Raw genomic sequence first — 25,452 nt, 5'->3', positions numbered from 1 at the left:
TTCTATACCGAATGTAGATAAGGGGAATAATCTATTTCATATTGGAAACAAAGTCATAGAAATACCTATAGGCTCATATGAGTTTGAGGATATAATAAAATATATTTTTAATAAGCTCAAGGAATATGAGCTTCATAATAGTGTAACAATTGAATGTAACACCAATACTTTACAAGTTCAAGTTGTTACTAAAAAAGAGACAGTATATTTTAATCATGAACGATCAATTGGACGATTATTTGGATTTAATAAGCGTAAATTAAGACCAAATGAAAATGAATTTTACGTCTCGGATAACCCTGTAAATATTTTAAAAATAAATTCTGTTAGATTGGAGTGTAACATTGTTAGTGGATCATATGTGGGGAATAAACCAAATCATGGCCTTCATGAATTTGGAATCAATGTTCCGCCTGGATATAAAATGAACATTACACCACGCAACTTGATTTACTTACCTGTCAACACCAGTGAAATAAGCACACTCGAAGTACGGATAACTGATCAAAACGGAGAATTAATTAATTTGCGTGGAGAAACTGTTTCAATTCGTCTTCACTTACGATCAACAGAATGATTATTTATAATAAAAAGACGTTACATAGCTCTTTTGATAACATTATTAAATTTTCAGTTGAAGTGAAAGCATCATCATCTTCAAAATCATCATCATCAACCCGAGGTCCTTCAAATCAACGGCCGACGCTCACTTTAAAAAATAAATTGATTTTAAAATCATTGGGATTTAATATTAAATAAGACTTACAAGTATTATTCAAATTAATGAGATTTTTTATGTTCAAGAAAAACCTATCGATGATGAAAGCATTGTTAAAAAAGAACTACATACTTATTATCCATATCAACAAAACTTCTACCCAAATGATGAAGTTCTCATGACAATACAGAACCATGATTTGTATGTCCTTCCATGTAAAAGTTTTCTCCACTTTGAGGGAACACTTAGCAAAATTAGCAAATGGAGTTACCGGGATGATTAAAAATAATTGCATGGCCTATTTTCTTGGTGAAATAAGATATGAGTTGAACGGGTGTGAATTGGATAGGACACGGTTTACTGGAATTACAACAACTATTAAGAACTTTCTCTCAGTCGGTCAACAGGAAGGAGTTCTTTGTCGTAATGCCGGGTGGAGTGGTGGAGACAATATTCCTTCGGGAGGACATTTCAGCTTTTCTGTACCTTTAAAAATGTTGGTGGGATTCGCTGAAACTACAAAAAAGTAGTGTTAAATTGTAAACATGAGCTCGTTCTCTTGCTTACAAAAAACACTGATGATATGTATATTAAAACAGTTGATGGAAAAGCACACAATATTGCTATACATAACATATGTTGGAAGATCCCCCACATCGTTCCAAGTGACAGTGCTAAAATTAAAATGTTTAATGAAAAGTGGAGCTACTCTCCCACTCGCATTCCGGAGTTGGGATTGTTATATTAATCCAACATTGGTACAGGGAACACATCATATCTGGAATGTAAAGTTGTCTGCAAATAGGGAACGCCCACGTTTTGCTGTCATCGCATTTACGTTAAATGGACAGCTAATTACAAACAATTTGAGAAATGCAAAAGTATATCTAAATTCTGAAGTCTATCCCTATGAGGATTTGAATATTAAATATAATGAGAATCGGTTTGCCGTCTTGTACGACATGTATACAAAATTCCAAGAGAGCTACTACAATCGACCACGGGCACTTCTATCCCCCATGGAGTTTATAGGGAAGGCTCCTGTCGTTGTTGTTGATCTCTCATACCAGAATGAGTCTGTAAAATCAGGACCGATTGATGTAAAAATTTCTACAGAGCTAAGTGTGGCGAGTGAGATGAATACAAAGGTATATTGCCTTCTCATCCATGATCGACTAGTTGATTATACACCATTGAGTGGATTAGTTCAACGTATCGTCTAAAAATTTTTATAGGATAAGATCATTCAATTTTTATAATCATTGGGAGTAGACGTCCTCGGAGCGATCCAAAATGATGTCATTAGAAAGCAAAACCAAATCCACAACCTCTTTTACAATACATCAACTTGTAATGAGAAAAAATAATTTCATGAAAATGTATAAGAATAAAATTTTCCCCGAACACGTGCAATATCTGGAGGACTCGTTAAAATATTTCTATCAGAGGATGCCTGATACACCGCTGGTTTCAAATATACATGGACAACATTTCACATCTTGCTCTTGGGCGAATGATAATGTCAACAATGGTCTCTGTTCGGAGCAGACCGCTAGCGCCTAATTGTGCGCGCATGGGTGTATGGCTGCACCTGCTGCGCTCTTAGCTTCTCTCTTTTCTTACCTATTTGGGTTAAAAGGTGTCGAGAAGGGATCAGCCAAGGGTCTTCGGGAGTTAACCGATTGCATGAATTCGCATCTGCGAGCAATCCGTACCCTGGCCACTACGCAACAAATCTTGGACGGATGGCTGATTCACATAGTCGCACGGAAGCTCGATCAGAGAACGCGGGAAAAATGGGAAGAGGATTTGTCCATCAACAACCTAGATACGTGGGATTCTGTGGAGTCGTTCTTGCAAAGGAGGTGTAGGATTATGGAAATTTCGGATCAAGCCTTGGTAACGCAAATACCAAGCCGGCAGGTGGGAAAAGCCCTGCATGGGTATAGCTTCATTGCTTCAGTTGGTAGCTCAAATCTTCCCCTATGTACGTTTTGTGATGCGAGCGATCATTATTTGCCAAAATGCTCTCGATTTCTAAATTTGAGCCCGAATCTTCGATTTAGAGAAGCAAAGAAGTTGCACCTATGCCTCAACTGTTTGCGCAAGGGGCATAGGTTGCAGCACTGCAAGTCAACGCACTGCAGATACTGTCGAATGAAGCACCACTCATTGTTGTATTTTAATCAGGACCCATATGTACCATCCACCGCCTTATCTCTATCATCCGATCCATTTCCCAACTCTCAGCTATCAACATCATTTTCATCAGGATTGGCATCATCACATTCATCATCGCATTCATCATCCCAACCTAATCACCGTTCATCGAACCCTCCACCAAGCCCCACAGATATTTTGCCTGTTGATTACGTGTTGCTTCCAACCGCGATCATATATTTGAGAAACAAGGCTGGAGAATATATGCCTTGCCGAGCAATCTTAGACTCGGCGTCTCAACTAAACTTTATAACTTCTCGCCTAGCGAATCAACTTAATTTGAATTGTCGAAAGTCGCATGCCCTATTCGCTGGGATTGGGGAATCCTCTTTGAGTTCTGATATGGCAGTCGACATTCTAGCGCAATCCCGGGATGCAAGCTATCGTGCCTCATTCTCCGCGGTTGTGACTGATAGTATCACTGAGTATCAGCCCCATTTCGATATAAACGCAGTATCATGGAAAATTCCGGAAAATATTTCGCTTGCTGATCCTCACTTCAATCAATCAGATCGAATAGATCTCATAATTGGTGCTCTTCTTTAAAATAATGGCTACGGGACAAATTCATTTGGGTAGCGCGTTGACAACCCTTCAGAACACCAAACTTGGTTGGATCGTGTCTGGAGGGCTGCCGAGTGCGTCAACTCCTCAGTCTGTCTCAGCTGCCGTCGTCAAGGATCCTACGAATTATTTTGATGGTGGCACACTTGCTGCCGTAGGAAGGCCAGCTGCCTTCTTGACCCCATTTCGGAAAAGTTGTTGGCCAATTGGAGGCCACAAAATCGCAAATGTGTATAAGCCGTTCTGCCCCACGATGCCGATATAGTGGAAACAGTACCTCTTTCAACGGGGGGAGTATGTTCGGAGCAGACCGCTAGCGCCTAATTGTGCGCGCATGGGTGTATGGCTGCACCTGCTGCGCTCTTAGCTTCTCTCTTTTCTTATCTATTTCTCTCTGTCTTCTTCTGTCACCTTATCTTGAGCTAAGCTACATTGTAAGCGTTTTGATATATATATTGAAACTAATAATTCGATCGGTAGTTGCAGCTCCGACCAGAGAGAAAACGAAAATAAAATACAGCATATAATCGACCTATTCGTGCGTTCGTAGTTATTGCTCAAAGGTGGCAAATTTGTTGTCTTCCCCATAAATAGTCTCAATACGTGCGCCTGTCATTTTTTTAGTGTTCGCTCTCAAAAATCATTAAAAATTATGAAAATGTATGTTAATTTAGAACATCGCTTCTGATATTTATATTTGATAAATAAAATTATAATATATAAATAAATATATATGCATTTTTCATAGGGAAAAATGGCTTGGGGATTTTTTTTTCAGCATTTTTACTTTTTCAGATTTACCACTCCATCACTTAAAAGACACAATTCCATACTAAAGAAGGACACATCTTTTGGTCAATGAAAGAAAGGGTGGTGAGGGTGATCCTTCCTGGAATATGTGAAAGGATGGGGTGGTGGCGTGTGTGTGTGTGTGTGTGTGTGCGTGTGTGCGTGTGTGCGTGTGTGCGTGTGTGCGTGTGTGCGTGTGTGTAAGCATGACCTATCTCACAAGGAAAATCACACGCTCGTAGTGAACGTCATTTATTTGGTTGTACTTTGGTTATTGTGTTACGTGACATGTACCCTTCTTCAATTCCACCCCCATCCCTTTTTTAAGTGAGGATCGTGGGTGGTCGTCCAAGTGCGCTCCAGGATCGAGTAGAGCGTCGATTTTTCCGTTAGCATCCTTCTACAATTCCACCCCCGTCCCTTTTTTAAGTGAGGATTGTGGGTCAACGCCCACGTGCGTGAACGGGATCGATGCGGCCCAGGATCGCTGCGGTGCGACCTTTTTAATTGCCTCCCCCGTCCCTTTCTTTAAGTGAGGGGTCGTGGGAACGTACACGTGCGCTCCGGGATCGCTCGGGATCGCTCCCCTCCCTTTCCCACTCGTATCCACATCCTTGTTGGGGCGCTTAAACGCTTGTTCACAAGCGTCCTTTTACATACACTGACCCTAATTAATTGCATCTTTATTACCCCATCCATTGACAGGTTGACAGCTAACCCTCATTAATTGCATTTTTATTACTCAAAGTAATTAAATTTTTTGACAGCTAAACCATTATTTGCATTTTTATTACCCCTTTTGCCGACATCAAAGGTCCCGAAAATCCCGTTTCCCTACTACTGTTTGAATATCCGACAGGCAGGCGACGTCTTGATGTTGCATGCAAAGCTTGATGCGTCAGCGTATATCAGTACTCTGGAGTTAGTCAGAACAGTGGGCAGATCGTTTAGGATTACGTTTAGTGTTGCCAATATGGTAAAACTCTTATGGGTCCTTTGAGAAATGGAAAACGCAACGAGTCAAGTAGTTGTTATAACACTGCGCATTAAGCTTGGAATTTTTTGACAGAGCTTATAAATAAATTGAATGGGCAATTTAAGAACAGGTCAGCTTAAATTAAGTTTACAGCCTAGATTTTTTTATTTTAAGGCGACTTAATTCTTAAGAAAAGAACGGATTAGCGGATAGTACAACGGATCACATTCAATAAAAATGAATTCATTACCTGTATAAATCAGACCAATTAAATACATATATATATATATATATATATATGAAAAAAAAAATATATTGCAAAAACAGATGACGTAGAAGTTGAAGTGTTCTAATCGGGCCTGAAAAGAGTTATTCCTATACGCTGCATTTTTAAATCAAATATTTTTTAGCGCTCGATCTCAGCACTCTTGGAATTAATGCTAAGGTCGACGACTTTGTCAATTGAAGCTGCTGCTGAGTGCTTGTTGCAGGTTGATGGGATCCTTCTGCCCTTCAATTGCGGGGTTTTTATGAGCCTAGGAGACTAATTTAATAGCGTAAGGCTATTAAATTGATTATCCAGCGCAAAGAACTTATCATGAACTTGTCAATTGAAGCTGCTGCTGAGTGCTTGTTGCAGGTTTTTGGGATCCGCCTACATGCTGCCTCCAATTGCGGTTTTTATGAGCCTAGGAGACTAATTTAATAGCGTAAGGATATTAAATTGATTGTCCAGCGCAAAGAACTTATGAACTTGTCAATTGAAGCTGCTGCTGAGTGCTTGTTGCAGGTTGTTGGGATCCGCCTACATGCTGCCCTCCAATTGCGGTTTTTATGAGCCTAGGAGACTAATTTAATAGCGTAAGGCTATTAAATTGATTATCCAGCGCAAAGAGCTTATCATGAACTTTACGAATACTCTATAATATGTCCTTAAAGTCAGTCCTGGCAAGATGCTTTCGCACAGCCAGGAGCTGATTGTAAGGTCTCCTGCAGAAATAGCCTTTTTACAATTTCAGGAGGCATTATCAGGACCACAGAGAAAAAGGTTACAGATTAATAAAAGAAGAAATAACTATTTTAATATATGTAATTATATAGGCAAAATATAACATATTGAGTTTATTCGGATTCACAACCACAGAAACCACAGTATTAGAAGATATCATTAAAAATGAAAATAACTAATTCTTAAATGTAAAAAAACAAGTAAAGTCAAATTAGCATCATCGTGAAAGTATCCCTCCGTGTCCGTTTTGTTTGCGCCGCCAGACTTTCAGCAGTTTCTTTCGGATTTCCCTTGTCCATCCACTGGCCAACGGTCGAGGCATAGAGTGTATAGAGTGTATAGTCTTTGGTCGAGGCCTATGTGCAGCTACATACACACACACGCATTCTAAACTTGTGCCCTTATTTCCATACAGACAAAAAAAAGTTATCCGTGAACAGTGAAATTGTGTTACAAAAAAAGGCATAATAACTTTAAAGAAATACATTTCGTGAACCAAGGATTTAAAATTATCCGAATTTTATTTATCCTATTTTCATTTATATCAAAGAAATAACAATTTACATACATACCTACATTGGACAAGCTTCGTGCTATTCTGCGCTTAGCATCGATCTCCACAATCATTACATACATACATAAATATATTGGGCAAGTTTCGCACTATTCTGAGCTGAGCAGCCAAACTCAAACTCAAACGAGAGTGTTTTTAATTGTCTTCAATTTCGCCGCCGCAGAGGCCGTGTTATTGTTGTTGCCGTCTCGTTTCTTGGGGCCCTCTCATAGGCAACGCTTGCCGTCGGCATAACGTCTTTTGTTCCGTGTCCATACAACATACATATTTTTGTTCGCGGAATTTAATACAAGCCACTTCTCGGCGCTCCACTGTGCCCTGACACAATGTTCATTTTTACATACATGCCCATATATTTCCCAATATATTTTTCTGCCAACGATTCCAGGAACTAATCCCGATAATAAAATTTTAAAAAATTAAAAGTGAACGAAACAATTAGCAACAAAACCGAAACGCAAACGCAAGTGTTCTAATTGTTTTCAATTTCGTCACCGCAGAGGCCGTGTTGTTGTTGTTGCCGCCTCGTTTCTTGGGGCCTTCACATAGGCACCGCTTGCCGTCGGTGTAATACAGCGGTTAAATCCTCATCTTAATAATTCACAATAAATACATATCTAAGCTCAGTACCTCCATTCCGTTAAGTTTTGTTGGATCCTTTCGTATCCTCCAGCCTTCTGTGAGCTCTATTCCGCTTGTTCGTCGTACGCACTGCCTAAACCCGCATCCCGAGTTCCATATACATTTCGTCCGTCATCTCTCTACTTTTTTCCGATCAAGACAGTGCATTTGTAAAACCGATTTCCCATTCGACAGTTGACCAGCACTGATCAGCAGCATTCGCTTCCGAGATTGCACACGGGAGACGACAAGAAACCGCGTCCGATCCGCTCCATCCGCTTGGATAGGTCCCAATCCGCATCTCCGCGGGCGTCTCAACTGAAGCCAAGGCTGCCACTGCCATTCCAAGGGCAAAAAGCGACGAATCCGTCGATACACTATCAGGTCCCTCGCCTAGAGTTACTCGGTCAGTTGTCAGAATGGCGCAAAATGCTATAGATGTCGCTCTCAAACGGTTTATTGCCACCACAGACCGTGTCAGTCAATTCGAGGCGAATATCCACACGCTGGGGACCCCGGAGACTGAACAATTCTCCGCCTTCATGTGTCAAGTCCATAGGGACCAAATCCGGGCCCTGTTGGAAAAGGTGGAGAAAAGTTATGAGAACTGCTCTCCGTGTCCGACGACGGCAAGGCCACCTCGACAGTGCTGAAGTCAAAGTATAGCTACTGTTATTCCGTTTTTTCGAGGTGTGTTGCCAATCTCGAGGAAACAATATCTCAAGCCGCCTCTCAATCAGCTCTTGCGGCTAGCAGTGTCCACACGCCCCGCCCTCCTCCAACCGGTTGTCGGTTGCCACCAGTGGATACAGAGGTTTTCACGGGCGATTATCTTTGTTGGCCCACCTTCACAGATCTATTCACGGCGATTTACATTCACAACTCTCGCATCACCCCAGTTGAAAAGTTGTTCCACCTCCTCTCGAAAACCAGTGGCGACGCAAATGCCATTGTGTCTTAGGCCCCGCTCACCAATGAAAGGTTCGCCTCAGCTTGGCGAAGCCTCACCGAACGCTTCGAAAATCGACGGTTGTTGGTCAACAGCCAGTTGAAGATCCTCATCAATATCCAGGCTGTGCCTCAGGAATCCGGAGTCGCGCTGAAGGATCTGCACGGCACCATTCAAAGCTGCCTGGCAGCCTTAGAGATGTCCTCGATTCAAGTCGAGGCTTGGGATTGCATCCTGGTTTATATGGTGTCCTCCAAGCTCCCCAACATAACACTTTCGCTGTGGGAGCAATCCATACATAACAAAGCCCAAATTCCAACATGGAGGGAGTTAGATGCTTTTTTGACAGAGCGGCATCGTACCCTGGAGGCCATTGACTACGTCAGGCCTAGCGGTTCGGGGCCAGTTCCGCCAAGATCGGCACCCACGAGCGCCCCAACTCGCAGGCTCAATTCGTACGAGACCCGAGTGGTTCCTGCCCCCAAGGGGTGCGATCTCTGTTTCGGCGGGAATAACCCTGCTCGCTTATATCAAAGTTTAGTTGATATGGATGTGAATGGTCGCTTCGACTACATTAGGAAGAAGCAGCAGGGTCCGAGGCAACCTTCATCGCGGATCGGCTGTTCAACCTGATTAAGCTCCGGTTTAAGGTCATTCAAGCCCAAATCTCCGGCCTTAATCAGTCTGTTTCTGCACAGTCTATTAAATTGTGCCATTTTTCAATTCACTCACCTGCCAGACCCGGGCTACATGTAGAGACTGCAGCATATGTGATTCCGCAGTTGTCCGGCAATCTGCCCTCGTATCCGATTCCGCGAGACCTTCTACAAGGGCTTCCCGACGTCCTCCTGGCAGATCCCAAGTTCTTCGAGAGCTCCCAAATTGACGTGTTGATAGGAGCCGATATTCTTCAGTCTGTCCTCCTTAGCAACTCCAAAACTAACATCTGCGGGTCGCTTATCCGACAGGAGATTATTTTCGGATGGGTGATGACAGGCCCTCTGTCTGCTGTCACTCCCCGCAGTGTGAGTGCCTTCTCCACATGAGTGGTTTGCGTCCACGACGAGTCGCTAGATCAGCTCCTCGCGAAATTCTGGGAGGTAGAGGAAGGTCCAACAAGTAACGTCCCGGAAGCCGATGAAGTCTGTGATCGTAATTTTGTCCAAACAACCCTGAGGGATGAGTGGCAAGTATGTTGAATAGTTGTGTCCCCTTGTATCATTAGCAAGAGGTCATTGTAAGAGGGGTTCCCCAGGCAAGATCAAACACTCAGCGAATAAATTCAATATTTAATTTAAGCTTCTATATACAGACGTGTGTGTGTTAATAATACGGCGTTAGATCGGCGGCGTGCGTTCCTCGTCGTTCGCAAATGCAGACTGTTCTTATTATCTCATCCCTTCTCCCTCGTATGCACTATCCAACACCGAGCGAGCGACCAGCTGATCGCCGCTCTCCCGCACAATGGGACAAGCGACCAAACCAAACATGCCGCCCGCCAATGTTAGACTGAGCATGAAACATCTCCGCTTGTCCAGATCCTGCATGGTGGTAGGCGGGGTAGAATCTAGTATGGAGAAATGAGACAAGAAACGTGCGCAAGAAACAATTCATTATGGTTGAGGTGCGCAAAGTGAGAGCTCTTAAGAACGTACCGGCAGTGGACAAAGTTTTGACACTGACCGTTTTAAATGGCCTTGCTTGGTTTTAAGCGTTACAACCCGGACCAACGCGTCAGTCCCTGGGTGCAACTCCACGACACGCCCCAGTAGCCATTGCGACGGCGGAAATCAGTTATCCTTGATGATGACGAGGTCGTGGAGCTGAATGCCCTCAGTCTCCTGACACCACTTGGGTCTCTGCTGCAGATTGGCTAGCCAGTCTCGACTCCAAGCCTTCCAGAAATGCCTTATCATCGATTGCTGGACTAGAAAGTGCTCCACGAAGGACTTGGACTGAGGTCGATATTCCGGAGGCGCCAGCATGGAGTCCCCAATCAAAAAGTGCGCCGGTGTGAGCACCTCGATCTCATCTGCATCAGCTGTGAGAGGGCAGAGCGGTCGGGAGTTGAGGCACGCCTCTATGCTTATGAGCACCGTTGACAACTCCTCATAGGTGAGCCTTCGATCCCCAATGACCCTCTTGAGATGATGTTTCACCGAGTTCACATTAGCCTCCCACAGCCCGCCAAAATTGGGCGACTGCGGAGGATTAAAGTGCCAGGTGGTCCGCTGCGAAGTGAGCTTGGGGGCTATGAGCTTCTCATAGTCCTCCTGAAGCTTACCGTAGAATGCCTTCATCAGATTGTCCGCGCCGACAAAGTTAGTTCCGTTGTCACTGTAGAGATGTTGAACGATACCTCGCCGACCGGTAAACCTTCCCAGTGCTAGCAGAAAATGCTCCGTGGTGAGGCCTGTCACCGCTTCTAGATGCACTGCCTTTGTTGCAAGGCAAATGAAAACGGCGATGTATCCTTTGTAAACGGCTGTTCCTCGCAACCGCGCTGCCTTCAGCTCTATAGCGCCTGTGTAATCAACTCCAGTCGCCAGAAATGGCCGACTAGGGGGGTTCACTCTGTGTATCGGCAAATCTCCCATAAGCTGTGCCGACGTGATTGGCCGGGCCCGAAAGCACCTCACACATTTCCGTACAATCGATCGCACCGCCTGCCTTCCTGTCAGTATCCAGAACCGTTGGCGAGTGTGCGCCAGAGTTAGCTGCACACCCCGTGCAGAGTCAAGATATGCGAATAGCGTATTACTAGTTGTGTAAAATGATGAGAATGAAATGAATGAGAATGGAATGATTATTGGATGGCGACGCTCGTGCGACAGACCAGAATGGCGCAATCGCCCCCTTACTCGCAGTATGCCCTCCACTAAGATCGGTGACAAGCTTGAGAGCTTACTTCTGGAGGGCAGCCGTTTGGAATTTTTTACAGCGGTCAGCTCCGATGCGAAAGACTCCCCTTGGACGATGCGCACGATAGCGAATAGAGCATGGTCGAGCTCTTCGATGCCTAGGGGACCGGTGCGCCTCTCTCCTTTTTCGGCAATATTGGACTTGAACCGAATTACGTACGCTACGACTCTCACGGCCTGGGTGAAACTCGAAAATCTTTCAATCAACGATGGCAGCGGGACTGTGTGGTGAACGCGAACTTTATCCGTCTTCGCCTCTAAGGCGGCATCATTCATGTCGGCCTGACCGACCTCCGTCGAGGGCCAGTCACCTTGACGGCGTGTAAGCCACTCCGGGCCTCGCCACCACAAGCCGTAGCCCGCTAGCTCACCCGGAGATAGCCCTCTTGTCGCACAGTCTGCTGGGTTCTCGTTAGTCCCTACATGCCCCCATTGCGATGGCGTAGAATGATCCAGAATAAAGGCGACCCTGTTAGCGACGAAGGTCTTCCATCTATTGACGTCCCCGTGTAGCCAATGCAGAAGAATTGTAGCATCCGTCCAGAAAAAGGTCTGGATTGGGAGGTCATTTATCCACCTGGCCGCGGTTAACCATTTCACCAACTTGACGGCCAGTACGGCACCACTCAGCTCCGTCCTAGGTATGGTCAAGGGTTTGGTAGGAGTAACCTTTGACTTTGCGGCCAACAAAGAGGCGTAGCACGTTCCATCTTGGTGCTGGACCCTTAAATAAGTCGCAGCTGCATAGGATGTCGACGACCCGTCACAAAAGGCGTGAAGCTGAGCCGAAACTATGGCTCCAGGAGAATAATGAATCCACCGCTGCATACTAATATCGCCGATCCTTAGCAAGCCGTCCCGAAACGCCGTTCCGCAAGCGCATTAGGAACCTCGTCGTCCCAATCCAGAGTTGCCAGAGTTCCGTCTGCATGCGTTTTCTTCGCCATAGTTACGTCCTTCAGTATTAACTTTCCCGAGATGATGACCGGCGCGATGAGACCCAGCGGGTCAAACAGCATTGCTATGCTCGATAGAATCATCCTTTTGGTTATGCTATCCGGTATCTCAAAATTGATCCGAAATTTGAAACAGTCCTTATTTGGAATCCAATACATTCCTAGCGCCTTGATAGGATCCGTGGTATCCCAGTTTAATGGTGTCTGACTGCACTGATGCTCCAACGGAATAGAGAGCAGGATACTCGCTTCATTGCTGGACCATTTCCGCAACTCCATGCGCGCGGATTTTATCGCCCCCGCCACCTGGGTCCTCTTGTCTTCCGTCTCTTCTATCGAATGTCCTCCGGAAAGAATGTCGTCCACGTATATCTCATGCATCAACACCTCTTCCGCTTTAGGAAATGAACGCCGTTCATCCTTCGCTAGCTGTTGAATGACCCTGATGGCCGTGAAGGGCGCAGAAGCCGTTCCGAACGTTAGCGTCGACAATGCATAAACGTGGATCGATCCATCCGCCGCCCTCCATAAAATCCGCTGATATTGGGCGTCTTCCGGGTGCACATCAATGCAGCGATACATTTTTTGTATATCCGCCGTGAAAACGAAACGATATTTCCGCTAATTGAGTATGCCTGCGACATGTCGTTTTGCAGTGTAGGCCCGGTCCACAAAATATCGTTTAACGACCTTCCGTTGCTTGTCCTTGAGGAGACGTCGAACACGATTTGCTGTTTTGCCGACTGAGGCTCCTTCTTGAAGACAGCGTGATGTGGGAGTACACAAGAGGTTACATGCATATTAGTGGAAGTATTCTTTAATGAACTACTTTCACTGCCCACAGCCGGCGCTATTTGCTCGAGCGCGAAGTATTCCTCGATCTCATCCACATATTTGCTCCACCGGTCTGGACTGCTGGACAGGCGTCTTTCCAATTGTAGGAACCGATTAAGCGCCATTTGCTGAGATCTTCCTATGACCATGGCACTATAGATATATATATATATATATGGGATCTGCCAACGAGAGCCCTCGAATATGATCCCAACGCTGTGGCGTGAAGCTAAGACTCGGCAGGCAGGAAGTAACCGAAGGGAGAACGTATGCTGAATCGACCTCTAAAGAAAAAGTTGGGTTAATAATACTGCCGATTTCGAAATTGACCTTATACTTGCAACGACGACCAACCCCGGGGCCGACCCCAAAAATGGACGCTCGGGTACTGGCCGGCGTCAGATGCAGGGACTGTACGACATGCTCAGATACTATGGTTGCCTCAGATCCTTGATCAATGAGAGCATTAATGATGGCTTGCAGCCCGTTGACCGGATTTCGCACGGTGATACGAGCAGTGGCGAGCAGTACGCTCCTCGAAGAAACATTCGGCGACGTTGCCGAATGGCATCTGTAAGATGCGCTTGGGTTTTGACTCGAAATTGGCCGCCGGCTCTGCTGAGATACGTTCTCCGTGGCTGTGGGTGCACTAAGATGCGGCGTTGAAGGCCGGACCGGCTGAGCCATTACTGGGAAGTGCAACAGGGTGTGATGGCGCTGCCCACATACTTGGCAGCTCTTGTTGCTGGTGCAGCGCGGCAGCGCATGTGACTTACTCAAACAATTAATACATAATTTCGCTCTGCTCACTATATCCTTTCTCTGATAGCAGTCCAAGGCCAGAAAGGCTGTGCAACGACGCAGAATATGGTCGCCCCCACAGTGGTAACAGGCGCTATTCGCCCGTCCTAAGCGCTCCTGTGCATTATGCACTCGCACTCGTTTGCTAGGGTAGCTTCGGTTCTCAATCGCATCCATTATGATCAGCCGATCATTCAAAAATGATTCCAATTCCTTGTAGGTCGGAACGGCGGCGCCGCTTCCTTGATGATGCTCCTAAGCGTTATGGGTCTCCTTGGGCAGCTTCGATGCTACGTAATGCGCCAACCAGTGCTGCGATTCCCCGTCCAAGGCTTGAACGCGGCGGAATGCAGCCAGGCAAACATTGACCGTGCTTAACATCGATCTTATTAATTCTGTACTATCTCTTCGCAACCTGGGCAAAGCGTAGATAGCGTTCATGTGGTGAGAAAAGACGAGACGAGGATTATTATACCTTTTAATCATCATTCCCCACGCCACGGCGTAGTTTGACTCCATGAGCTGCATTTGTCGGATGTCATTATCGCGCCCTAGTGGCAACGACTCTTTGAGAAAGTGTGACCGTTGAACATTACTCAGATTGTTGTTGTTGTGTATGAGGCTCATGAAGGCGTCATAATATCCTGGCCAGCTCATACACTCACCGGAGAACTTGGGAACAGCCATCTGTGGCATGTTCAGTCGCACTTCCGGGTCGGCGCCCCCACCTGTTGGGGGCGGCGGTGCCGGAATCTCGGATCCAAGTTTGTCCAAGTCCTCCGCGATGGCGCAATAGGCGTCCATATAGCGCTCCTCGAATTCCGACAGGAAACTTTTCCCGGCATAGCTTGAGCCCGCAAACCCTTCTAGATTCACGATCACGGAATCTGTCTCCCGTCTCTTCCACTTGTTCCAGACGCTTCTTTAGATAAATTCTTGTTTTCCTCGATGGCGAATCCTTCTTAAAATTCTGCAAGACTGATTTGAGAGATTGGTAACGATTTGCCTGCAAATTTGCTAACTGCTCCAAAGTCGGAGCCTCCGAGTCAGATTTCATGCTGCCGAACGTAAAACAAACTTAGCGCAACTCTCCAACCCAAAAATCATGTAATTTGAAAATTCGGTAAATTCTTGTCTCGCACGCAACTTGTCCACTTACTCCGTTTACACACAAGATTCCACCCTCCAGAAGCAGCGAAAACAAAGAAGAAGCGTCTCAAAAGTTCCGTGACCTGCAGCTGCGGCGCCTGTGTATCGTCGTTTCCTTTCCCGTGTTTCGAGAGGCCGGGAATAAGCGCAGAAGAAAATCGTCTCGACAATTCCAAAAACCGCCGTTGTTGCGCCTATGTATCGCTTTCCTCTTTTCAGGCAATTTGCCGAGCCGACTTGCAAACTTAACGCGGCCGCGATCTAACGGAATCTATTTACACACCAAATTGCCAACTTTAATGTTTTAACTTGCAGGTTCCCCTCATGGGCCACCATGAATAGTTGTGTCCCCTTGTATCATTAGCAAGAGGTCATTGTAAGAGGGGTTCCCCAGGCAAGATCAAACACTCAGCGAATAAATTCAATATTTAATTTAAGCTTCTATATACAGACGTGTGTGTGTTAATAATACGGCGTTAGATCGGCGGCGTGCGTTCCTCGTCGTTCGCAAATGCAGACTGTTCTTATTATCTCATCCCTTCTCCCTCGTATGCACTATCCAACACCGAGCGAGCGACCAGCTGATCGCCGCTCTCCCGCACAATGGGACAAGCGACCAAACCAAACATATGTCGTGACGCTCCCCCTGCGCAACCCTGAGCACATGGGATCCGAACTAGCGTCTTCACGATCCCTCGCACCGCCATCACTCAAGAAAGCAGATGTACTCGAGGTATCTTGTCCTACCGTTGCCGAGTCTGCAGGGGGATCCACCCACTACGACGATGCCGTCGTTTTCTGCACCTAAGTGCTGAGCAGCGGCTACGGGCGGTCCTCGCTAATAAGTACTGTCCCAGCTGCTTGGCTCACGAGCATTCGGACGGAACGTGCCAGCGAGGGGACTGCGTGTGGCCTGGATCATCATACGCTGCTCCACCTATCTGAGAGACCACTGACTCCGCGCCAGCTGCGGCAGAATGCGCGCCGGTCTCGGGACGCCGTCGCCCTTTCTCGGCAATCTGCAGCCGCTCCTCGGACGGCCTCCGTCACTCCACGGCCGACCCTCGCCCGTCCGTCGCGCAAGGGCAACCGTCAACCATTGGCCAGGGACGCCCGCAGAGCGCGGCTTCAGCGCTTCGCTGCTGCAGCGACACAGCGTTAATGTCCTTCCGACCGCGCTGGTACGGATCGACACCGGAGCGTGTAACTTCGACACGGCAGCGCTCATTGACCCGTGCACACCGACGAGTTGCATCGACGCGTCGCTGGCGGCTAGCTTCCGTCGACCCACTCCGCACTCCAATCCGTGAGCTAAGCGAGACGGTGCGGGCCCACTACCGCGACATCACCATGCCCGACAAGCGGTTCTATCTAACGGCGACCATCTCGGTGGTCCTAGGCGCGGATATGTTTACGCGAGTAATGAGTCGCGGTTGCGTCGTGTCTGGAGCCTGCCGTCAGCTATAGCTGCATCGACCCTGTTGCAACCCGAGCGATTGCAAGGGGGGGCAGGATGTTGAGGTGAGTGGCCCTCTGTGCCGCCTCTGCTCAGGAGCGAGCTATTTGTTCCAACTATTGCCGATTTCCCGAGGCAGACCGACCGGGAGCTCGTTATTTCTTTTTAAGTGAGTCTCATGTAAGCAGCGAATAAAAGCTGACGCTCAGAAAACTACCACGACGCCCCCGCCTTTATCTTTTCAACCCTGGCGGGTTAACTCTTTCGCCAGCGACGTGGAAATTTCTTGGGCCTCCATGCCGAGTCCTTGCGGGCAGGATCGCCCCCCTAAGCAGCCTAAACTGCACAGAGATAATGAAATTAAAAAAATTCTAAATCTGTTTAAATATTAAATAATTTTTTCCTTGGTGGGAGACAAGTATCTTGTAGTTTTTGATCAGGATCTAAGTAGTCATAGGAGAATAAGCTTTCATACAAAATGAATAATAGTGAATAATAAAATCCCCTTTATTTAAATTTCCTACAAGGCTGTCTAGACTAAACGGCATGAAATGTATGGTATCTAATAATTTGATTTCCAACATATTCTTTTCTACATTTCTCAAATAAGTGTGCATCACATTTCGATAAATTGTGAAAGAAAGCAGGTATATAATCTTATGCTGCATCTTGAAATTGTCCTGTGAATTGACAATTATATAATTTGGTACGAACTGGTGATGCCATTGCAAATTTATGGGGAGGCACTCCTGTCAGGAGTAGAAGAAAATTGGATTTATGTTGTTATTGGAGTACATTGTGGTTTTGATGTTGGTTATGTTTTTAAAGATGTTATTTTTTGTTTTTGTATTTTGAGAGGTTTTTTTAATTAAGTTTTGAATGTAATGTTCCTCCAAAAATTAAATATTTCACAAGATTTTACATTTTCACCCTTTTGATGAGCTTTTAAATATTTTTTGAGTTTTTATGATATTAATCTTAATTCAAATCGCAAACTAAAACTTATTCTTGAGACAAACCTAGTTTATATGTAGAGCTACAAAAATCAAAACATTCTTTCTCACCTTTTCTATCCTTTTTGAAACGTATTCCGACTTCGTTGAGATACCGTTAAAAGTGTCACCCACATCCCCATTTTGGTGAACTGAGTGCGCATATTGTCGCACGCATTCAATCCGTTTGCACTGATCTTTTCTTAAGTGAGCGATCGTGGGAGAATTCCCTTCAATAGGAAAACACATTAGCTTTTTAGTAAGGAATCTTGACAGGTTGACAGTTATCTCTAGTTAACTGCAGTTTTATAAGCTAAACCACTTAAAGTCTTGACAACATGCTCATTAATTGCATTTTACGTTACGAAGTACCGAGTGCAAAATGCATATGTATAGAAGAATCGGTTAATATGTGATCGTGTGTTCGTTGGACATGCTACGCGTCTATGTGTGTGGTAGTCGTTTAATTTAAATGCCAGTATTAAAAAGCACCAATACAAGTTATAAGATAAGAGTGATAAGAGTGGTCAAAAACGACAAATAGGAACGATCGAGAAATTAATAAAATTAAACTTATGTACATATATAACTTGTTCAGTTTTCAACAGATATCCATCAAATTTGAGATATAGCCCTTTTATATTATATTATATTAAAACGGACGAATATATCATATAGCTGCCATACACACGATCGTAAGATATAGAGGAAAATACAAAATTGTGAATGTAAAACTGTACTATGTACAAGTGAATGAAATGAAGCAGGCGCATTACTTTATTGTTTTTTAAAATAAATAAATATAATTTATATTGTATTAATTCCTATCAAAGTTCTATCTGCATGGGTCTATAAACTTCGGAGTGTCGAACTAAGCTTCCGTTCTTGTTATGATTGGAATATGTAGATGTTTATTCAAATTTCCATTAATAAAAATATATATGTTGTAAATACATAGGTCTATATTATAAATACAGTTTTACATTTACATTCATTTTTGCACTTTTCCCTTAATTTACCTTCTTTTGGCAGCTATATGGTATACATAAACGTCCGATTTTCATAAAATAAAATTGCAAATTTGAATTTGTTAAAAAAATAGTCATATCTCAGAGTCGATGAGTTCAAATGTTTAAAGCTGGTTGTTATATTGTTTTTATACAAGTTTTCGTTTATTGGAAGTAAACCTGATATACATTAAATTTTTAAATAGCTGCATTTCGAAATTGTAATTTGTAATTTGTAATTTCGTGTGAAGGACTATAGGTAACTTATCCAATTCTACTGTAATACTCTGCCTTGTTTAAACACAATGACATTCTAGCTTGTGCCTTTTTTTATTTTAAATTCTTATTTATTTTTGACTACATATTTGTATGAATGAATATACATATTGCTATGCATACTGGAACTGTTTTAAATGTCAGTACGTTGGCGCATGCTCACAAACCTGCATTGGAAAATTTAGAAGTAATGGAAATGGCTTCTGTGCAAGCACAAGATGTAATTGGTTAGCAGAGGTTGTAGTACTGCCATTCAATATATTTTTTTTAAAACAAATTGTGATTTCATAAACGAACGTTTTAAGTTTTTCATTGAACGCTTATTATTTACAACATATCCCAGCAATGGAGAAATTACATGATTATCAAGGAATACCAGGCCGATTTCATGAATGGAGAGACAATATTAAAGAAAGTTACGAAAAATTTCGAAGTGAAAGAGCATGCAATTTTATAGAAATAGCTAAATCTGCAGTTAATAGCCAGCTTAAAGGAAATGCAAGTGCAAATAACGACTTCTCTCATGTATTTAGGTAAGAATACGACCTAAAAATCGATGTAGACCCTAACTTGCTTAATAGTTAAAAAAAAGTTTTAAAAAACGCGTTTTTATAAATAACTAAGCTGAAAAGAAGAAAATAATTTATAATTACAAACAAAATTATTAAATTCAGAGCCATAGTATATAATTATAAACAAGATCACTAAATTCAGAGTTAAAAGCGTGGGGAGCATCCGGAGACACGGTAGTATCTCGCGCCAAATACTTGTTTTTTTTTTCTGTAATTAATTACATCAATCATTGTTTTAACATATATTCAGTTCGACTTTTGCTGTGAATTTTCATTTGAGTGATATACATAATGCTGTCACTAAGCAAAACGTTTAAATACATATGTATGTACGTGACGAGATATTCTACAGCTGCACTGTTTTTGTTAATCTAATATTTTTTTTCAAAATATAAGAGATTTTCTTTTATATTTTATGTTACTTTTATCATTGTTTGTAAAAATAGTTAAACATGTACTTGGCAAAGCATTGCACAGTGAAACTGTTATTTATAGGATTTTTCTATATTTTCATAACTCTCCTCCTACAGATAGTTGCCATTAGAATAATTGAAACATTGACGCTTTTAACTCTGAATATAGTGATCTTGTTTATAATTATATACTATTGCTCTGAATGTAATAATTTTGTTTGTAACAATAAATTATGTTTTTCTTTTTAGTTCAGTTATTTATAAAAGCGTGTTTTTTTAGTTTTTTTTGAACAATTATTTATCTTCTATTTTTTAGTGTGGGTATCTGCGTTTTTTTTTTTCTAAGCTGTCAGTTTTTTTTCGTATTTTAGTTCGATTTATCAATAAAACATTTTTGCGGACATGTCATTATGAAATATCTTACGAACTATTTCGTAATCGCATTATTTTATTTAAGGCCTCTTGGTTGCATGGGGTTTTTCCTGTTAACTTTGAGCAATCAAGTTCTGCTTGTCCAGCAGGCATGCGCAGATCGCGCGCTAGCTCTGTCTTTGTTACTCCTTTACAGACGATCAATAAAAAAAAATAATTTATCAATCCTGACGATCCTAATCAGGATAATGAAAAACTGTTATCAAATTATTGCATTGTCATCGGTCCATGAGAAGTAAGCAAAGATTCAAGCTTATCAGATATTTGGAAGCCCTTGAAAATAGTGTTCAAAGATTCCGTTACATACATACATACATCACGAACTAATAAAAGCGTATTAAAAAAGGCAAACACGCTTGCAGAGATATTATGTTTTTAATCTTAATTGGATTTTTCCATATATATTTTTGAATATCCTCTAAATATCGACATAAACTCATACCAATGACTTATAAATATTTTTCAAAATTTTAAAAACTAACGTCAGAAAGCCAGAACAGTATTTTTAGACGCGGTGTTTTATTAAACGCACCTCATTTGTATAAATAATTGTAAATGCAATTTAAAGTAGAAATACCTTGAAATCATGACGTATGGGATATTTATATACCCTTACAGAATACTGTAAGTTGAGTCAGAAGTTTGCAACATAGTAAAGGAGTCACCTCCGATCATAGAAAGTACATATATACATATATTCTCCATCAGCATCAGCATATTATTCTAAAATGTTGTGTACAATTTTATAAACATCATGCTACTATATCATATAGGAACGAACCAAAAATTAATACAATTAAAAAAAAAATTATTTCACATTTTAACATATGTTCTTCAAATTTGAGATATAATCATTATTACTCTAAAATGTTTTGTAAAATTTTTTAAAATTCGTACTACTGTATCATATAGCTGCCAATTTAAACGATCGTTAAATATACAAGAAAATGCAAAACTGTAAATGTAAAACTGTTAATATAATATATATAGGTTAAAAAAATGAAAGCAGGCATTACTTCATTGTTTTTTAACTTAAGTATATATAATTTATATTTCATTAATTCCTAGCCATCAAAGTTTTATCTGCAAGGGTTTATAAACTCCGACGTTGCTCTCACTCGTATATAAGTCAGAACGGGTCTGATTTGAAGATTATATTATAAAGCTGTCATAAGAACTATCGGAAATAAAAAAAAATTATAGCTTTCCTTTTTTTGCCCCTGTTTTAATTCTTGTACTAGCCAAGAGGTATGTGTTTACTAGATTCTGTGGATTTTCTAGCGTATAGCCGGTTTGGTGTTCATGCACTTCTTGCTATGCTGAGTACAAAGCTCGTCGGATATGGCGTAGGTCTTCCTCACCGCCTATTTCGTATACTTCGCTATGGTTTAATGGTTCGTCAAACGGTTTAAAACTTCAGACGCACGAACCCTAAAGAGTTAGTTTATGAGAGGGACACACAAGCGCTGCGGGTACCTGTGTAACTTGGGATAATTTGAAGTTACCCCTTTGCTATTCTTCGTCGCCTTCTTACATACTTCGCCGTACTTATAAGAGACCAACAATTACCGGTTAATTGTTCATTATAATTTCTTTAAATATTAAGATCTTTCATATTACGTTTCTTACACATTTTGATTAATTATGTAGGCCATATAGTTTCGGGTTTTTTACGTATTCAATTTATGCTAATACTTCTCTTAAGTCCAATCAATTATTTTCTTTATAATTCAATGCCATTTTGTTTCGTATCTCTTCGGTATTCTATTTATGTAATTGATATGTAATCTACTAATGTGTAAACTCGTTGTTTGTAGGAGGGCGATCCTGCCGGAAAATATAGCCCATTGAAAATTCCCACGTCGCAAGCGAAGTCGAAAAGTAAAGGCGGGGGCGTCGTGGGCAATTCAACTGGTCAGCTTTATTTCGCTGCATACATAAGACTAAATAGCTTAAATGTAAGGGCTGCGCTCCCGACCGATAAGCTAAGCTTAACAGTGCGAGAGCGGGCCCGAGAAGTGGAGCGCGAACTAGCCGTCCCTCAGCTCGCTTAACAGCGAGCGAAGCTCGGGAACTTGGGAGCGGGCGTTCGCGAACATCGAAGAGTGGGCGCGGGAGCGCTTAGACTAGCCCGATGAGCAGTGCGCGAAGAGCCAACTTGCGGGAGTGCAAGAGCGGCCAAAGCTTTGGAGGCTCGGTGGACAGAGGCGGGGCCGCGGCCGCCGCGAAGGGCCTTCTGACGTAAACACTCGTGGTTCATTTAAATCCCAATTAAATAGTATGTACTTAAATATAAAGGTATAAAAAGATGTATGCCCTTAGGCTGTGATTGCTTTTACGCACAAACTTAAGAACAAATCATCCGCCGCTGATTTTTTGGGCCCATCGAAGTTTCAGTTGCTGTCGCTGTTATTTGTAAATTTGCAAATATATTATTTAAAAGGGACGGCGCGCGTTCGTTTTGGAAATGTGTGCGCTAAATGGTAGAAAATATTGAAACCAGAATACGATTATGTCCAACAGAAAAAACTTAAGCTAATTTACTGCATTTTAAACTTCCCGAAACTCCTCTCATCGTTGCCGACATCCTTCAGAGGGTGCGCGGCCGTTTGCTGCCTTCACCTGTGACGTACTCCCATGTCTTCCTTGCCTTAATATTTCAATGGCACACACTTATAGCTTCACGTGGCCAGTTATATTGCTCCTAGAACTTAGGCACCGGCCTCCTCTTGCCAAGTCGTTTGATTTTCCTTGGCTATTATGCAGTTGCAGCCGCTGTAGCAAACAGAAACGGGATTCCAAAAGAAAGGTTAGGGGTGCGCTGGCCGCCCCGCCTTGGCTGCCGCCACCGTCGTCACCGCTTATGACTTCCGATTGGGGAGGTTATGTGTATTCTTACCGGACAGCCCAGGCCATAGCCGACCTCCGGATTTCGAAAAAGTGAGGTTAGGGTTACCTCTGAGGGGCTGCTGAGGGCGCGACTTAGTCGTGGGGTGGTAGAAACTCGGCCAATATCGCAGGCGAACCGACCTTATTCATTGGTAAGGGATACACACTAATCCACGTGAAAAAATTATCAGCTTAGTCTGAATTCTCTTTTCTAACTTTCAAATCGAAGTGAGTGAGCGTAAGGGAGCTTTCGGTACAAGAAACGGGTTTGAAAAGCACGCTGGCCAAAATAACGGAACCTTTTTAAGTTACTCTCTTCGTGCTCTCTCTGGTCATGACCAAAGACGTAAAGAAAAAGTTAAAAGGAAAGAACGCATACTTTGCGAGTGCTGCCAATGCACGCATCAGGCATTAACAAAGTGTTGTTATTATCATGAACGACGACGAAGACGACACAACGTTTTGGAGCTGGAAGAGAGTAAAACAGAAGCCAAGGCCAATCGAGAGACAAAACCAAGTCTCCGATTTTACTAAAAATAAATCGCTAAGATATTGAGCCTAACAATAATAATTTAGACGTACACAAAGTTAAGTATATTGGTAACGCAGTTGTCAATATTCCAGGAATTTGGACACACAAAAACTGACAGATATTTGAAATGCTCTCCTACCCATCTCAGCTACACTTGTCCAAAAGATGTTATAAAGGTCATGTTGCTAGCGACAAAGGATGGAAAGTTTACCAGGAACTGATATAAAAAAAATTAGTAAGTGACCGCAATCACCTAAAAAAACACCAGCTCTTTAACCATGTAAATAAAATATCTTTATTTTTAAAAACGAATGCCATTGACGTCATACTTAAAAAGTCAATTAATGAGGGTTAGCTGTCAACCTGTCAATGGATGGGGCAATAAAGATGCAATTAATTAGAGTCAGTGTAAAAGGACACTTGTGTTCAAGAGCCCTGACAAGGATGTAGATTCGAGTGCGAAAGGAAGGGAGCGATGCCGAGCGATCCTGGAGCACACGTGTACGTTCCCACAACCCCTCACCGCGCCGCAGCGATCCTGTACCGCACCGATCCCGTTCACGCACGTGGACGTTGACCCACGATCCTCACTTAAAAAGGGACGGGGGTAGAATTGAAGAAGGGTAGATGTCTTGTAACGGAAAATCCACGCTCGGATTAAAGGACATTCACCCACGATCCTCACTTAAAAAAGGGATTGATGTGATTTTCTTTGTGAGATTCTTGAAAAGGTAATTTGTTTTAACATAAAAGGACAGTAACCCGCAATCGCCTCCTTGAAAAAGGATGAGTGGAAGGGGATTTCCCACACTCATTCTATCTGCAGTTGATTGAATGCGTGGGATGACATATACAATTAGCTAATCTAAATAGGGGTCGAGGGTAAAAGGGATTTACTTGTAACGGTTACACATCGAAGACGGGGCTTGCTTAAAAAAAAAGATGGAAAGGGTAAGAAAATGTCAAGTGTTTGCTGTACCATTTTTTATTTTCGTGTGTCCGCGTATAGACTAGTTGAGTCCTAAGAATCACTTCTAGTTTGCGGTTTGAACTATCCAGAGTGGAAAAATTTAATCAATTTTCAAAAGTTTATTCAAAATTTAAAAAGAGAAAACATACAAAAGTTGAAAACTACAAAAGTTCAAAAGTGCATAAGTGTAAACTACAGAACAAAAAAGAACAAAAATAAATAAATAAATAAAAAAAAAAAACAATCAACAAAAAAAAATATCATCATCATCATCAACACCATCACCACCAAAATGTATGCCAACAACAACAACAACATCAACTACAACAACACGCAAGGAATTTTCTGTAACTCCTGTCAGCAGAACCTTCCCATTAATGTGCAATGGCATTACCATGTTCGCATAGAACAACACAAATATTTTGCTACCCGACCCCTAGATGGACAAGTAAAGCAATGTATTGATCAATACAAGGAAAGTATCCTTCAATATATGTTTACGAATGAGAGAGCGGCTCTAAGGATTCCTGGTGAATTTTTGTATGAAGCGGGTCAGGCGCTGCTCCCCCATATTGAAATAGTCCTCAGTTTCCATACAGCTTCAAAAATAAATTTTAAGCTGTTTGCGGAATACATGTTAGTAAAAGAACATGAAACGTAAGTGGAAATTAAATCGTTCCAAAGTAAGATGACTTGGGTTACGATATCATCCAATTTATTTGATTTATACGATTCCTATACGGATAGTATAAAATCGAAAATGGATGAGTTCCAAGAGAAGGACAGTGGGTGGACCCTAACACGCATACTTAGGGTGGAGTTGAACATTCTT

At 42.7% G+C, this 25,452-nt stretch overlaps 1 protein-coding gene and 2 long non-coding RNA genes across 4 annotated transcripts; 1 reads left to right on the top strand and 2 right to left on the bottom strand.

Annotated features, from left to right (window-relative positions):
• Positions 1-559: 559 nt before the first annotated feature.
• Positions 560-18,927, bottom strand: LOC147644450 (uncharacterized). 2 transcript variants are annotated; one of them, XR_015270489.1, is made up of 3 exons: positions 18,726-18,927; positions 17,602-17,759; positions 560-709 (listed from the first exon to the last, which is right to left on the bottom strand). It is a non-coding gene; the product is annotated as an uncharacterized LOC147644450 (long non-coding RNA). The 2 variants fall into 2 exon arrangements; XR_015270490.1 differs by lacking the exon at positions 560-709 and adding an exon at positions 17,021-17,286.
• LOC147644451 (uncharacterized) lies at positions 9,698-13,283 on the bottom strand. The gene is made up of 2 exons (XM_086827610.1): positions 10,076-13,283; positions 9,698-9,987 (listed from the first exon to the last, which is right to left on the bottom strand). Exon 1 carries the CDS (start codon positions 12,167-12,169, stop codon positions 10,211-10,213), a length of 1,959 nt encoding a protein of 652 aa, XP_086683736.1. The 5' UTR covers positions 12,170-13,283; the 3' UTR covers positions 9,698-9,987; positions 10,076-10,210.
• A 92-nt stretch (positions 18,928-19,019) lies between the features above and the next one.
• LOC147644449 (uncharacterized) lies at positions 19,020-23,962 on the top strand. The gene is made up of 2 exons (XR_015270488.1): positions 19,020-19,345; positions 23,743-23,962. It is a non-coding gene; the product is annotated as an uncharacterized LOC147644449 (long non-coding RNA).
• Positions 23,963-25,452: the final 1,490 nt, after the last annotated feature.

This window comes from Drosophila serrata, unplaced genomic scaffold (assembly GCF_035046125.1).
Source record: "Drosophila serrata isolate PLE 108 unplaced genomic scaffold, ASM3504612v1 contig_180, whole genome shotgun sequence".
Classification (NCBI taxonomy): Eukaryota; Metazoa; Arthropoda; class Insecta; order Diptera; family Drosophilidae; genus Drosophila; species Drosophila serrata.
The sequence above is the reverse complement of the archived record's forward strand: the minus strand, read 5'-3'. Positions and strand labels throughout refer to the sequence as shown.

Coding starts and splice junctions, on each gene's coding strand:
- LOC147644451 (XM_086827610.1), bottom strand. CDS start 12,169: ATGCAGCGGTGGATTCATTATTCTCCTGGAGCCATAGTTTCGGCTCAG.